This window comes from Kogia breviceps, chromosome 1, assembly GCF_026419965.1.
Source record: "Kogia breviceps isolate mKogBre1 chromosome 1, mKogBre1 haplotype 1, whole genome shotgun sequence".
NCBI lineage: Eukaryota > Metazoa > Chordata > Mammalia > Artiodactyla > Physeteridae > Kogia > Kogia breviceps.
The window spans coordinates 197,742,641-197,760,271 of record NC_081310.1 but is presented as its reverse complement, the minus strand read 5'-3'; the positions used below and the strand labels follow the sequence as shown (position 1 = coordinate 197,760,271).

Genomic DNA, 17,631 nt, shown 5'->3' with positions numbered 1-17,631 from the left:
TGAATAACTTACTTTACTTGGCATAGATCCTAAGAGTGATTTTATATTTTTTTAATTTTAATTTTAAAAATCGTGGTATAATACACACAACATAAAATTGATCATTTTAACCATGTTTAAGTGTACAATTCAGTGGTGTTAAATAAATTCGGGGACTTCCCTGGTGGCGCAGTGGTTAAGAATCCATCTGCCAATGCAGGGGACATGGGTTTGAGCCCTGATCCGGGAAGATTTCACATGCCACGGAGCAACTAAGCCCATGTGCCACGACTACTGAGCCTGTGCTCTAGAGCCCGCGAGCCACAACTACTGAGCCCGTGTGCCACAACTACTGGAGCCCACGCGCCTAGAGCCCGTGCTCCGCAACAAGAGAAGCCGCGACAATGAGAAGCCCGCGCACCGCAATGAAGAGTAGCCCCCACCGCTCGCCACAACTAGAGATAAAGCCTGCACGCAGCAACGAATAACCAACGCAGCCATAAATAAACAAATAAATTTTAAAAATAAAAAATAAATGGAGTCTAAAAACAAAAAATAAAATAAATTCGCAATGTTGTGTAACCATCATGACAATCTATTTCTAGAACTTTTTCATCATCTCAAACAGAAACTGTACCTATTAGTGATTTTAATATTTCATAAACAAATATATTACAAACTTGTTCTGAAATACATAAGATATAAACATAAAAATCTGAATTACTTGATTCTATTTCCTGTTAGAGGCTCCTTAACACCATTTTCTTCCTTTTGCTAGTACCTTTCCTTAACTGAATGCTACGGAACCAATAAAATCACTTTCAGATGGAAAAATGTTCTTTGTATCTTCTCACAAAAAAAAGAGAACAAAGAGAGCTTGTCTATAGTGATCAGCCTTTTACCTCTAAGAGTTCCCTTTAGAAGAAGACTAGTAAATGATTTAAAGCTGGAGTATTCCCTTGCAATTCAGACGCTGGGCTATTACTTCACCTGCAGCCTCATTTTCTACTTACTGGACACGTAACACGTATTGATTTCCAAAGCAAAAATACTACTCTCTCAAAGGTCCCTGTCAGTAAAAAGCACTAAACTAACCAGCTCTTTTATACACCTCTAAGGACTCACTTTTTCTACCCTCTACAAATCAAGCCTCTTAAACACTGAGTGTCTCGCTACCAGGCTGTTTCTACAGAGCCAAGCCCCGCACTGACCTTCATAAGCCTGGTGAACGAGGTTAAACAGTCGCTCCGCCTGCAATTTGAGCTCCGGGTCCCTGTGCTTGTCCGGATGGTAGAGCATGCACAGCCTGCGGTAGGCTGCTTTCAGCTCTTCGGAAGAGGCCTGCAGGAGGGGAAATCCAATTAGAGAACAATCAACGCTACTTAGATATTATCCTGATCAGAATCAGCCTTGAAATGGGCAGCTGTCAGCCACGTTCCAACATGTTTGCTCTCTACATATAGGACATAATGAAGTTATGCTTTATTACTTCAGTGAGGCCCCATTTTTCCACAGTTAATAAAGTGATCAATTATGTATAGCAATAGCAATTGTGTTGTGCTGGGAAGTGCTGCTCTCGGATGAAATGAAAGCTTGCGTCCCTACCCTGCCTCTCTGTGCTCTCAGTGGAAATGAGAAACGTCACAGAGACCCGCTTGCTCCTTAAGCGGAGTTATTTAAAGTCGATCCTGCCGAGGTCCCCCCAACAAAGAATTTGTCCAGAAAGGAAAAAAGCTACACACCATTAGACAGAAATGCCCTGCGCTTAATCTGTTTTCTGACAGAGGAAACTCAATGAATATTCACCCTTAAAAAATCAAAGACATAAAATTGTCAAATCGACACACATTTCTATTCAACCTCTAATTCTGAAAGGTGGCACATAAAGCAGGCAAAAATTGCTTTACGATCCTACGGCAAAAAGGCTCCCCACCCCCGGCACCCGAAGGGTCACGACTCAACACACACACGCCTCCAATTCTTGTCAGTAATCAGTCTGAGGGGAAAATGCACCATACGAAGAGCACAGGTGACACGAAGAGTGAAACGGGCCCGGGCTGTGTTTTAACTGCACAGAAGGGAGGAAGGCAGAGGGTTGACAGAAATCCACTTTCTACTTCGCCTGCGTCTCAGCCGCCAAGTTCGCAGAAACGGACTTCGTCAGAGGCTCTAGGAACACTGTGCCGTCATCTCTCTGGCCGGGCCCTCAGGTGTGTTTGGGGGAAGTTCTATGTCTGATATTATACCGACCCCAGGGACCATTTTGGTCTGTCAGAGGTGATGCCAAACGGACAGCTCTGTCCAGATGATTTGTCAAGTAAATAACACTTTATTTTGCGAGGCAACCCCACCGTTTTGACAACAGAAGCAAATTCTGGGTCACTGACAACATACCAGAGGGGCCTGAAAAGCCAGCTCCCTGGGTAGAGGAACGGGACCAGGTCCCCGCTGAGGACGCTGAGGACGCTGAGGACGCTGAGGACGCTGAGGAGGCTGAGGACGCTGAGGACGCTGAGGAGGCTGAGGAGGCTGAGGATGCTGAGGAGGCTGAGGACGCTGAGGACGCTGAGGACGCTGAGGAGGCTGAGGAGGCTGAGGAGGCTGAGGACGCTGAGGAGGCTGAGGATGGGTGGTGCTCTGGGATCAGGTCCGGTGACACGGTACACAGGAGAGTGGTCACAGGAACATGATTACTCAGGGCATCAAGGTTACAAGGGAAGATGTTAAACTGTATTTTTCAATATCTTCCAATTCCAGGAGTAATGAATGCTTTTACCAATGAAAAAAGGCAAAACCTTACGTCAGTGATAATTTTTGGTCTGAAATTTAGATATTTTCTATAGGGCTAAGTTCTTCTGATGCCAGGAAATCTGTGCAAGTTTACCAGAGATCTTAAACAAGGAATTCTGCAGAGCTCCCAACAGGAAGACGACAGCCGTTACCGGAACGTTACGTGTGTCAGTCCCACGTGCCTGCGAGGACCCGGGCGCCGCTCTCGGGCCACTTTCTCTGTCCGAGGAGTGGGGGGTTGGGTGGATGACTGCTGTGGGCCTTCCCAGCTCTAACTGGGCGCGGTTCTGTCACGAGCAAAGCTCTGCTAGAGGCGGGCCACTCAGCTGTCCTTTAACGCGGACACAGGACCCTCGCGGTTCGACTACAGGCTCAGGCATCAGCAGCTCGACGGCTTCCATTAACTACGTCACTGGAAAACGGTCAAGGACCTTGGTGACTGAGCATCCTTTTGCCTCCAAGGACTCGGCAGACGTCTGCCCGTGGCAGCACTCATCTCCTTCTCCAGCTCCTCTCTGCTGTAGCCTTTGCGAATCACACTCCTGAGCAGTTTGCACATGGCCACCCCCCCGCTTCCCCTGCGTCTGGCCGTCGGTGTGATTTCCTCTGGGCTCACACAGCAGCCTTCCAGCGGTGGTGGAGAACGCAGCCTTCGGGCTAATGAGCTCCCGGACCCTCGGCTTCCGCATGGGCTGAAGCGGACGGGACGGAGGCCCGGGGGCGGTGTGGCGATGAAATGAGACGCGGTGACCGCACAGCGCTCCCTACGGCGCCCAGCACACAGCAGAGACCTGCTCACGCTCGCTCTTCTACAACCTTTTCCTCGTTTTCTCACCTTGAAACTGTAGACAGCAGGACCCCTATCACACTGGCTTTGAGGAGTAAATGAGCTAAGACGCATACAAACTCTTAACAATGCCTCGCACACGTGAGGGATTTAATCACTGTAGCTATCATTACTGTCACAATTCAATTGTGATATCCTTTTGGCAGCACGAATACCGAAACTGGGACAATTCAGAGGGAAGGCACAGCCCTTCATTCATTCATGAAGGGGCCCACGTTTGTGAAAATTCACTGACCTGCACGCTCATGGCGTGCACTTTCCTATGCATGTCTTCTATTTCAATAAAAACACAAGACTAAACGCTCCCACCTCTGCGATCCCTGTGGTTCCCTTTTCTTTCTCCTACCGCAGGCTTCCTTCCACGCTCACGTCAATTATGCAGCGCATCCCCTGCCGCACTTACCAATAGGCCACCCGTGCCAAACCCCTTTGTTTTAAGCAAATAAAGAACAGTTAACGAATGGCAAATTCAATGTGTCTTCTCCAGACAGGTTTACTTATGTAACGATGTAAAAGGGGCTTGTTCCTTCCTGAGTAGCCATTACAAATTATTCTCTTTCTGCAAATTTTAATTGCTCTTTCCAGCATCTCATAAAAACTACAAGTGCAGGATTAGATAGACTTGACTGACTTTAGGTTAGACTGCTATTTCCTGGTTGTTAAAAGTAAACCAGGGGTTTCCCTGGTGGCGCAGTGGTTGAGAGTCCGCCTGCCGATGCAGGGGACGCGGGTTCGTGCCCCGGTCCGGGAGGATCCCACGTGCCGCGGAGCGGCTGGGCCCGTTTGCCGTGGCCGCTGAGCCTGCGCGTCCGGAGCCTGTGCTCCGCAACGGGAGAGGCCACAGCAGTGAGAGGCCCGCGTACCACCAAAAAAAAAAAAAAAAAAAAAGTAAACCAGATGACAAGGGAGTAGAGCGTCTAGTCTGCAATACCTTCTTTAATCATATTAATAAATGGCTTAACGTGCTACTGATTAACAAACGAGAAGTTTCATTTTTAATAAATATCACATTCAATAAAAGGTTAGATTGGGCCTTTTATCGTAACTGAAGAGCTAAGGTCACTGGTTCGATATTTCATAAATATAAACTCTTTCACTATTGTAAAAACACTGATATCACTTCAAAATATGTGATATCATTAAAAATGATGCCTAAAGTTACATACTTATTTCTAAAATTCATTATAAAATTAAGTGATGTATTGTGCTTTAAGTGTGAAAAGTTTCATCATCTCAGTCATCTGGTTATAATTTCAATGGAAAGTAAATCTATTATAAATTCAACCTTTATGTATCATAAGATTCATAGTGAAAAGGTCCCTAGAAACCTGTAGGGTTTAGTAGTCTGTTAAAGCTGTTGGATTAGATGATACACAATACAAAAATGCAATAAAGCACAAAAAATAAATTCAAGGCAAACATATTAAAAAATAGAAATATCTGTATATGCAGATGTTGTCTATGTAGAATATCATAAAGAATCTACAAAAAAAACCTACTAAGTGATTTTAGCAAGGTCATGGGATATAGGATCAACAGGAAAACTTCAATTTATTTCTATATACTAAAAATGGAAACTTAAAAGGACGATACCATTTAAAGTATCATTAACAAACACGAACTACTTAGGGATAAATTTAACAACTGCAAAACCCATACACTGAAAACTATAATGCACTGCTGAAAGAAATTAAAGACCAAAAATAATGGAGAGATAAGCTGCCTTCATGCATCAGCAGATTCAGTATTGTTCAGATGTCAGATTTCCCCAGAGCAACCTACAGATTCAATGCAATCCAATGAATATCCCAGCTTTTTCTGGTAGAAACTGACAAGCCAATTCTAAAATTTATATGGAAAAATGATATGGAGCAAAAAGAAATTTTATTTTCCTAGTTATTTTACTAACCAAACTAACTTTGAAGAAGAACTGGAGGACTCACATTACTGAACTTTAAGATTTATCATATGGGGGCCTCCCTGGTGGCGCGGTGGTTAAGAATCCGCCTGCCAATGCAAGGGACATGGGTTCGAGCCCTGACCCGGGAAGATCCCACATGCCTTGGAGTAACTAAGCCCATGCGCCACAACCACTGAGCCTGCACTCTAGAGTCCATGAGCCACAACTACCGAGCCCACATGCCACAACTACTGAAGCCTGCGAGCCTAGAGCCCGTGCTCCCAACAAGAGAAGCAACTGCAATGAGAAGCCTGCGTACCGCAACGAAGAGTAGCCCCCACTCGCCATAACTAGAGAAAGTCCGCACAGAGCATCGAAGACCCAATGCAGCCAAAAATAAAAATAAATAATAAAATAAATAAATTTATAAAAAATAAAAAAAGAAAAGATTTATTATATGGCTATGGTAATCAAGACAGGGTGGGACCAGTAAAAGAACAGATATACAAATCAGTGGAACAGAAGGGAGTCCACAAACAGACGCCTATATATATACTGTCAGTTGATTTTTGACAAAGGTGTGTAACATAAGGTAGTGCAATGGGGAAAAGACAGTTCTTCAATGACTGATGCTAGAAGAAGGGAATATTCATATGCACAAATATGAACCTTGACCGTGACTGTGAGATACTAGAGCTGCCTGCGAGGAATGCTCTAGGGAGTCCTGCCACGTGAAATGAAAGGACACCAGACAGTAACTCAAAGCCACATGAAGAAATAAAGATCTCAGTAAAGGCAAATACACGGGCAATTATCAAAGCTATTATTATTATAAAAATGGTTTGTAACTCCAGCTTGTTTTCTCAATGATTTAAGAAACTAACACATTAAAAAAAATTAATCTAAAAGCTCGTCCTATTATAACTCTGGCTTGTAATTTCACATTGTGTTTCTACATAATTCAAGAGACTAATGTATTATAAAAAATGATCATTAGTTTATTGTTTAGACATACAATATATAAAATGCAATTTTATGACATCAATAACTGAAAGAGGTGGGACAGAGCTGTAAAAGAATAGAGTTTTGGTACATTATTGAAGTTAAGCTTAAGTATAAATTCAAAGCTTAAGTATAAATTCAAGACTGTTATAAATTTAGGATGTTAAATGTAATTTGAGGTGTTAAATGTGACCACAAAGGAAATAGTTATAGAATATACATAAAAGCAAACAAGAGGTGAATTAAAACATTTCACTACAAAAAGTCAGCTAAACACAAAAGAGTTATGTGGGACATGAGGGACAAACAAAACGGCCCACAGAAAACAAATAGCAAAGTGACAGAAACAGTCCCTTTTATCAGTAATTACTTGAAATGTCAATAGATTAAATTTTTTAATCAAATGACAGACTAGCAGAATGGATGAAAACACATGACCACACTCTATGTTATCAACAAAAGACGCAACTGAGATCCAAAGACACAAACAGGTTGAGAGTGAAAGGATGGAAAGAGCTATCCCTTGCAAACAGTAATCAAAATAGAGCACAGGTGGCTATACTAATATCAGACAGAACAGACATTAAATCAAAAGAGGTTATAAGGGGGCTCCCCTGGTGGTGCAGTGGTTGAGAGTCCGCCTGCTGATGCAGGGGACACGGGTTCATTCCCCGGTCTGGGAAGATACCACATGCCGCGGAGCGGATGGGCCTGTGAGCCATGGCCGCTGAGCCTGTGCATCCGGAGCCCGTGCTCTGCAACGGGAGAGTCCATGACAGTGAGAGGCCCGCGTACCGCAAAAAAAAAAAAAAAAAAAGGTTATAAGGGACTTCCCTGGTGGCGTAGTGCTTAAGAATCTGCCTGCCAGTGCAAGGGACATGGGTTTGAGCTCTGGTCCAGGAAGATCCCACATGCTGCAGAGCAACTAAGCCCATGCACCACAACTACTGAGCCTGTGCTCTAGAGCCCATGAGCCACAACTACTGAGCCCACGTGCCACAACTACTGAAGCCCGCATGCGAAGAGCCTCTGCTCCCCAACAAAGAGAAGCCATTGCAATGAGAAGCCCATGCACTGCAACGAAGACTAGCCCCTGCTCATTGCAACTAGAGAAAGTCTGCATGCAGCAACAAGGATCCAACGCAGCCAAAATAAATAAATAAATTTAAAAAAGGTTATAAGACACAAAGAAAGACATTACATATTAATAAAAGGTTCATACAGCAAGAAGATAGAATAACTATAAACTTATGTACCTAATGACAGACCATCAAATACATAAAGCAAAACTTGACAGAACTGAAGGGGGAGAAATAGTTTCACAGTAATAGGTGGAGACTTCAACATCCTATGAATAACCAGACAAAAGATAAGTAAGGCAACAGAGGACCTGAACAACACAATGAACCTACTAGATCTAACAGACACATACAGAATATTCTATCCAACAACAGAAACACATTCTCCTCAAGTGTACATGAGACATTTTCCAGGATTGACCATTTGGTAGGCCACGATTTAAGTCTCAATAGAATTTAAAAGATAGATATCATACAAAGGGGCTTCCCTGGTGGTGCAGTGGTTAAGAATCCGCCTGCCAATGCAGGGGACACGGGTTTGAGCCCTGGTCTGGGAAGATCCCACATGCCACGGAGCAACTAAGCCTGTGCGCCACAACTACCAGGCCTGCACTCTAGAGCCCGTGAGCCACAACTACTGAGCCCGTGTGCCACAACTACTGAAGCCCACGTGCTAGAGCCCGTGCTCCGCAACAAGAGAAGCCACCGCAATGAGAAGCCCACGCACCGCAACAAAGAGTAGCCCCCGCTTACCGCAACTAGAGAAAGCCCGCGTGCAGCAACGAAGACCCAACGCAGCCAAAAATAAATAAATAAAAATTTATTTTTTAAAAAAGATATCATACAAAGTATCCTCTCCAACCACAATGGGATGAAATTAGAGATCAATTACATAAGGAAAACTGGAAAAGATGCAAATTTGTGACAAACAATACACTCTTAAATGACCAATAGATCAAAGAAAAAAAATCACAAGGGAAATTAGAAAATACTTAGAGATGAATGAAAATGAAACACAACATACCAAAACCTATGGGATGCAGTGCTAAGGGGGAAATTTAAAGCTATAAATGTTTACATTAAAAAACAGGAAATCTCAATTCCCTGGCAGTCCAGTGGTAGGACTCTACACTCTCACTGCCAAGGGCCCGGTTTTAATCCCTGGTTGGGGAACTAAAATCCCACAAGCTGTGCGGCATGGAAAAAGGAAATATCAAATCAACAACTAACTTTCCAACTTTTTTTTTTGGCTGTGTTGGGTCTTCATTGCTTCGTGCGGGCTTTCGCTAGTTGTGGCGAGCAGGGGCTACTCTTCATTGTGGTGGCTTCTCTTGTTGCAAAGCATGGGCTCTAGGCACACAGACTTCAGTAGTTGTGGCACGTGGGCTCAGCAGTTGAGGCTCGCGGGCTCTAGAACGCAGGCTCAGTAGCTGTGGTGCATGGGCTTAGCTGCTCCGCAGCATGTGGGATCTTCCTGGACCAGGGCTTGAACCCATACCCCCTGACCTGGCAGGTGGATTCTTAACCACTGCACCACCAGGGAAGTCTCTAACTTCACAACTTTTAAGAAACTAGAAAAGAACGAAATAATGTCATTTGCAGTGACATGGATGGACCTAGAGATTGTCATACAGAGTGAAGTGAGTCAGACAAAAACAAATATATTTTGCTTATATGTAGAATCTAAAAAAAATGGTACAAATAAACCTATGTACAAAACAGAAATGGAGCCACAGACGTAGAGAACAAAATTATGGTTACCAAGAGGCAAAGGGGTGAAGGGGAGGGATAAATTGGGAGATTGGGATTGATATATACACACTACTATATATAAAATGGATAGCCAATAAGAACCTACTGTATATCACAGGGAACTCTATTCAATATTCTGTAATGACTTACATGGGAACAGAATCTACAAAAGTGTGGATATCTGTATATGTATGACTGATTCACTTTGCTGTACAGCAGAAACTAATCCAACATTGTAAATCAACTATATACTCTAATAAAAATTAATTTAAAAATAAATAAAAGAAAAAACTAGAAAAAGAAGTAAAACTGAACTCGAAGTTGGCAGGAGAAGGAAATCATGAAGATTCTAGCAGAGATAAATAGAGAACAGATAAACAATAGAAAGAATTAGTGAAAAAAAGTTGGTTCTTCAAAAAGACAACACAATTGACAAACCTTTGGCTAGACTAAGGAAAAAAAGAAGACTCAAATTACTAAAATCAGAAACAAAGTGGAGATATTACTACTGATTCTACAGAAGTAGAAAAATTGGAAAACTTAGATGAAATGGACAAATTACTAGAAATACAAAATCTACCAAGACTGAATCATGATCTAATAGGAAACCTGAATAGACCTATAACTAGTAAAGAGACTGAATTAGTAATCAAAAACCTCTTGACAAAGAAATGCCCTGGACCTGATGGATTCACCGGTGAATTCTTCCAGACATTTAAAGAAGAACTAATATCAATCCTCAAACTTTTCCAAAATATTGAAGAGGGAACACTTCCAAACTCATCCTATGAGGGCACTATTACCCTGATGCCAAAGCCGGACAAAGACACCACACAAAAAAGAAAACTATAGACCAATATCCCTTATGAACACGGATGCAGAAATCCTCAACAACATATCAGCAGAGTTCAGCAGCATATTAAAAGGATACACATTACGACCAAGAGGGATTTATTCTTGGAATGCAATGATAGTTCCATGTATGAAAATTGATCAATATACTATACCATGTTCATAGAAAACATGATCATCTCAACTGTTGCAGAAAAAGTACTGACAAAGTTCAACACACTTTCATCATAAAAACACTCAGCAAACTAGCAACAGAAGGAGACTAAAAGAAACTAAAAGCCATAAAGAGCTCTTACAACTGAAGAAGACAAATTCAAAGCAAACATCATACTCAGTGGTGAAAGACTGAAAGATTCTCCTCTAAGATGAGGAACAAGGCAAGAATGTCTGTTCTCACCACTTCCATTCAACATAGCACTGGAAGTCCTAGCCAGAGCAATTAGGTAAAAAAAACAAATAAAAGGTATCCAAATTGGAAAAGAAATAAAATTATCTCTGTTTGCAGATGATATTATCATATATGTAGAAAACTCTGTAAAAATTCCACACATACACAAAACCTTGTTAGGACTAACAAATGAGTTCAGCAAAGTTGCAAGATACAAAGTCAACACACAAAAATTAGCTGCATTTCTATACATGAACAATAAACAATCTGAAAAGGAAATGAAGAAAACAGTTCCATTTCCAATAGCATCAAAAACAAAGAAACAAAAAACTTAAGAATAAACTTAAAAGACTTACATAAAGAAATTAAGATGACATAAATAAACAGAAAGATACTTTATATCAATGGATTGGAAGACTTAATATTATTAAAATGTCATTACTATGCAAAGTAACTAACGAATCAATTCAATCCCTATTAAAATCCCAGTGACATTTTTCACAGAAATAGAAAAGTCCCTTCTAAAAGTCACATGGAATCTCAAGGGATCCCAAAAGCCAAAACAATCTTGAAAAAGGACAAAGATGGGGGACTCACACTTCTGTTTAAAATTTACAACGAAGCTAAAGTAATCAAAACAGATTGATATCGGCATAAAGACAGACATATAGAACAATGGAATAGAATAGAGAGCCCAGAAGTAAACCCTCACACAAACCGTCAAATTATTTTTGACAAGCATGCCAAGACTATTCAATAGGGAAAGGATACTCTTTTCAACAAATGGTACTGGGATAACTGAATATCCCCATGAAAAGAATGGACCTTGGGCTTCCCTGGTGGCACAGTGGTTGAGAGTCCACCTGCCGAGGCAGGGGATGTGGGTTCGTTCCCCGGTCTGGGAGGATCCCACATGCTGCGGAGCGGCTGGGCCCGTGAGCCATGGCCGCTGAGCCTGCGCGTTCGCAGCCTGTGCCCCGCAACGGGAGAGGCCACAGCAGTGAGAGGCCCGCATACCGCAAAAAAAAAAAAAAAAAAAAAAAAAAAGAATGGAGACCCTTACCTAACACCATATACAAAAACTAATGTGACTGATTTTTGTGTGTTGACTTTGTATCTTGCAACTTTTGCTGAATCCGTTTATTAGTTTATCCACCCAAAATGGATCAATGACCTAAATGTAAGAGCTGAAACTATAAAACTCTTAGAAGAAAGTATAGAGCAAAAGCTTCATGACATTGGATTTGGCAATGATTTCTTGGATACAACACCAAAGGCACATACAACAAAAGAAAAAATGGACAAATTGGACTTCACCAAAATCAAGAACTTCTATGAGTCAAAGGATACCATCAAGAAAGTGAAAAAACAACCTACAGAATGGGAGAAGATATTTGCAAATAGTATATCTGACAAGAGATTAATATCTAGAATAGGGCTTCCCTGGTGGCGCAGTGGTTGAGAATCCGCCTGCCAATGCAGGAGACACGGGTTCGTGCCCTGGTCCGGGAAGATCCCACATGCCGCGGAGCAACTAAGCCCGTGAGCCATGGCCGCTAGGCCTGCGCATCCGGAGCCTGTGCTCCGCAACGGGAGAGGCCACAACAGTGAGAGGCCCACATACCGCAAAAAAAAAAAATCTAGAATATATAAAGAATTCCTAAAATTCAACAACAATCGGATTCAAATATGGCAAAGGACTTAAACAGACATTCATATATCAAAGAACATATACGAATGGCCAAAAGCACATGGAAAGATGCTCCATATCACTAACCATTAGGGAAATACAAGTCAAAGCCACAATGAGATACCACTCCACACCCATTAGGCTGGCTACTATAAACAAAAAAAAACAGGGCTTCCCTGGTGGCGCAGTGGTTGAGAGTCCGCCTGCCGATGCAGGGGACACGGGTTCATGCCCCTGTCCAGGAGGATCCCACATGCCGCGGAGTGGCTGGGCCCGTGAGCCATGGCCGCTGGGCCTGTGCGTCCGGAGCCTGTGCCCCGCAACAGGAGAGGCCACAGCAGTGAGAGGCCCGCGTACCACCAAAAAAAAAAAAAAACAACAAACAAACAAACAAACAAAAAAAACAAACAAGTGTTGGCAAAGATGTGGAGAAATCGGAACTCATGTGCATTGTTGGTAGGAATGTAAAACGGTAGAGCTTTTATGGGAAATAGTATGGCAGTTCCTCAAAAAAAATTAAAAACAGATTTATCATACAATTCAGCAATTCCACTTCTGGGTAAATACCCAAAAGAATTGAAAGCAGGGTTTTGAACAGATATTTGTACACTCATATTCAGAGCAGCATTATTCACAACAGCTAAAATGTGGAAGCAGCCCAAGTACCTATCAACAGATGAATGGATAAGCAAAATATGGTACATAAATACAATTGAATATTACTCAGCCTTAAAAAGGCAGGGAATTCTGACATGTGCTGCAACATGGATGAACCTTGAGAACATTATATTAAGTGAAATAAGCCAGTCACAAAAAGAGAAATACCGTATAATTTTACTTACTGTTTAACAGGTATATACTGTTTAAAAGGTATAGAGTTTGAGTTTTACAAGATGAAACGAGTTCAGGAGATATAAATGGTGGTGGCAGATGCACAACAATATGTAAGCATTTAATATCACTGAACTGTATACTTAAAAATGGCTAAGATGGTAAATTTTATGTTATATGTCTCTTACAAGTTAAAAAATTGAAAAAACCAAAAACCCAACAAAACCTGAGAATGGAAAAAAGACACAAATGTGAAAGCTAAAATGGTAAAGCTTCTAAAAGACAACATAGGAGATAATCTTTGTAACTCTGAGTTAAAGATTTCCTATATAGGATAATAAAAAAAAATTTGTAAAATATCTGTCTCATAGATTTGTATTTGGAATATACAATGAGCTCTCACAACTGAAGAAGATAAACAACCTGGTAAGATAACGAGCAAAAGATGTAAACAGAAACATCAACAAAAGATGATATAGGAATGGTGAACAAGTACACAAAAAGATATTCAACATTGTTAGTCATTAGGGAAATGAAAATTCAAAACACAAGATACTATTAACAACCACTAGAATGACTAAAATGAAAAAGACTGAGAATATTAAGTGTGGGTGACGATATGGAGCAAAAATAAACTTCATTTTCAAAAATATGAAGAGCAACTTTGTCATAAGCATAGATTATAAAAATGGCATCAATTCCTCTGGTTAAACAGGTTAAAGAAAGAAATGAGTCAAATGCTAGTTTTTTCCTAGTTGAATTACCTTAAAAATATATTTTTTCTTATTAGAAAAATATATATATTCATCATAGATAAAATTGAAAATACAGGTAAGAAAAATATATTTAAAAATAAAATTGTATTTCTTCTACAATATAAATGTATAATCTGTTTTTTCAGTTAAAGGTCTTGTGGAGTTTTGGTTTTTCGTGTATTATTGGTCATTAAGTGTTTTCTACACCATTTTAAATGCTGTTATTACAGTTTATATAACACTCTCCTATCAACAACTTTCATTTGTTTCAAAAAGGCTGCAGTGGACATCCCTATAGCTAAAACTTTGTGTGTATGCATGATTATCTGTTTGAAAATAAGTTTCTAGGGCTTCCCTGGTGGCGCAGTGGTTGAGAGTCCGCCTGCCGATGCAGGGGACACGGGTTCGTGCCCTGGTCTGGGAGAATCCCACATGCCGTGGAGCAGCTGGGCCCATGAGCCATGGCTGCTGAGCCTGTGTGTCCGGAGCCTGTGCTCTGCAACGGGAGAGGCCACAATGAGAGGCCTGCGTACCACAAAAAAAAAAAAAAAAAAAAGGAAAAAGAAAAAGAAAAAGAAAATAAGTTTCTAAAATTGTTGGATAAAAGGGTATAGGACTTCCATTTTAGTCTTCTGAACTGATCTCCAGAAAGTATTTACCATTTAATTCTTTTAAATTTAAAAATTTAATTTTATCCAAGGACTACATAAACAGTTTATAAATAAAACTACTAGACTTATAACCCCAAACAGCATTCACTCCCACTCCTCAGATGCACGCACTTTAAAATCTTTTAGCATTTTTCTCATTTTATTTCTAAATATACTCATATCCTTAATTTTAAAATTTTAGACTTAATTTAAGAGAATTTCACTCTCTTCCACTTCCTTGTGCTTATCTTTCCCCTCCTTTCTATGTAATTATCACAACTTTGGTTCAAATCAATGCAGTTTTTCTTTTTAATTAGTTTAGTTTTAATTATGACTGTAAATATAGTTCAAAGCTGAATCAAACAGTATACTATGATTACATTTCTTTTCTTGAACTACTCTTTATTTTTCCTGGAGTTAACAATTGCCTCATCTTTTTCATTTGCTTCAGCTTTCTATGGCTCTGTTACGATTCTTCTCCAACTCTTCACAGTATACTTCTTATAGTAAAGACTTCTAATATCCCCCTCAGTATGCAAATATCAAATAGCACATCACTTTCATTTTTTTTTTTTTTTTTCTCCCTCTAAGAGGCATTCCTCTAAGAGCTCTCTGCCCTGTTCTGGTTGTTAGGCTTGCTAAACAAACTTCATCTTAGGATTTCCTGTCACCATCTTCCTGGGTATCTTTCCTGGGTTGGTATCTCGTTTCTGTATCCTATGCCTTTCTTTCTTGGTTTTCTTCTTCACTTTGATGGGCTCAATCTCCAGTAGTTTCCTTTAGAGATATTCTCAAAAGAAGGAGGAGCTCTTGGAAATTAAAAATTAGATAACAGAAAAAAAAACTGGTTGGGAGGAAAAATTTTTTAGGCTTTGTTTATTTCAAAATGTTCTTATAAGCTGTCTTTATACTTAATGAATAGTGGGCTGGGTATAGAATTCTAACTTAGAAATAACTTTCCCTCAGGATTTTTATTATATTGCTCCACTGTCTTCTAGTTTACAGTACTATACTGGTGAGATACCTAATGTCTTTCCAATTCCAGTCCTTTGTTTGCGACCTGTTTGGAAACTTTTAGGACTCTCGCTTTAACCTATGATTTCCTTTAGTATGGGGTCCTTTTCTCCCCCATCCACTATGCTAGTTATCTGAATGGCCCTTTTTAACCTATAGTCTCCTATCTTTTGAGAAATATTCTCATATTAATGGTTTCATAATGTCTTCCCCCTCATTTTACTTTACTTCATGGCTAAGAACTGATCTTCTAGTTTTTAAGTTTTACTTTTGTGCATATTTCCTCATCTTTATCTTCCAACCCTTCCACAGAATTTTTTATTTGTTATCTTATTTTTAATTTCCAAGAGCTCCTTCTCTTTTTATACAGTGTTGCTCTCTGATATATCACCTTGTTCTTATTTCTCACATGTAGTATCTTATCTATCTGAAGATTGATCTAGTTTCCAAACTCCCTGTATTGTCTGCTTCCTTCTAGTTTCTCCTTGCTGTCTGCATAATCTCAGAATTTCACATTGCAGCCTTCCCTCAAACATCTGACATTCTTTGGCAATTGACGTACACTTCATAGTAAGATACTAAGAAGCTATTTGCAAGCTCTGTATGTGTGAATGGGTCTTGTCATCTGATGAGCTTCTCTGTGAAATGCCTGAGAGGGAACCTAGAAGTTTCATTTGGCAGTCTTTTCTTTCTGATGGGCTAGTTCCTTCAGGGGAGAGACCAGAGAATAAAGGCAGAAAAGCCGGACGTCTCGCCACGCAAACACTAACACACGCCCCTGCCTTTGTTAGGGTGCCACGCTCACCCTTTACTGTCTATGTCCAGGCTCCAGAGTCTCTCTGGCTCAACTTCTCCAGAGAAGAATCCTCCTGCCTCCTGGCTAGGTGGGCTAACAGATTTTCATCTATCAGAGCTCAATACTATGATTAAAAAGAAAAAAAATTTTTTTGTCAATCTGGTAGAGAAAAAACAAAACAAAACAAACAAAAAAAGCCTTGTTTTAACTTGCATTTGTTTTTTTACTAGTGAGGGTGACATTTTTTTCCATACATTTATTTGCATTTTATTTTATTTTTTTTTAGATTTTATTTTCTGATGTGGACCTTTTTTAAAGTCTTTATTGAATTTGTTACAATATTGCTTCTGCTTTGGTTTTTTGGCCGTGAGGCATGTGGGATCTTAGCTCCCTGACCAGGGATCAAACCCTCACCCCCTGTATTGGCAGGTGAAGTCTTAACCACTGGACCGCCAGGGAAGTCCCTCATTTGCATTTTAGATTTCTTCTATTTGTTTCCTTTGTATTGTTTTCCTATTAGGGTATTCATCTTTTTCTTTTTGATTCCAAGAGTTCCTTATATATATTAAAAATATGAATTTTTATCAAACATATTAGATTCCTTTTGAGTCTTTTAACTGTGTTTATAATTGTTTTTAGGCTTCAGTTATTTTCCTTTAATAAACACAGATATTTCTCATTTTTACAAAATCAAACCTATCAATTCTCTCTTTTCCGATTTCTGCTGGGGTATCATGCTTAGAAAAGTCTCCTGACAACAATTTCATTATATTTGCTTCCCTTAGATAATTAGGCAATTGAAGATACTGCTACATTTTCACTTATTTAATTTCTAGTTGATGGAGACCATCTCTGCAATCAATGTGCACATATTCAAAGTATATGGCCACTCTGCTTTTATTTTCTACCTTCCTTTAGCAAAGTAAGCTACAGCATGTGAGGAACATCAGTATGTCTGAACCACGACTGTATCTGTCAGGATGGGCTGGGTCAATGGTTCTTAAGTGTGGTGTGGTGTCCCCTGGGAGTCCCTGAGACCCTTTCGGGGGTCCACAGGTCAAAACTATTTTCATAATAATACTAAGATTTTATTTGCCTTTTTCTCATTCTCTCATGAGAGTATAGTGGGATTTTCTTGAGGCTACATGATGTATGATATCATTGTTCTGATGGTTAATGAATTGTGTACTTGTATACTTTCCTGTTTTCTAGAAATTTCTAAGGTGGTAACTTTATGGTATAAACACGTGAGTTTTCAGAGATTAACTCAACTGATTTTAAGTTCTTTTGCTGCATACTTACTATC

General features: G+C 40.2%; 1 protein-coding gene across 1 annotated transcript in view; it reads right to left on the bottom strand.

Moving 5' to 3' along the window:
* Nucleotides 1-17,631, bottom strand: part of DNAJC11 (DnaJ heat shock protein family (Hsp40) member C11) — a 75,454-nt gene that overhangs the window by 46,337 nt on the left and 11,486 nt on the right. Inside the window, exon 2 of the mRNA XM_059057360.2 lies at nt 1,191-1,320. Within this exon, the coding sequence (XP_058913343.1) occupies nt 1,191-1,320 (130 nt within the window). The remainder of the gene's footprint in view (nt 1-1,190; nt 1,321-17,631) is intronic.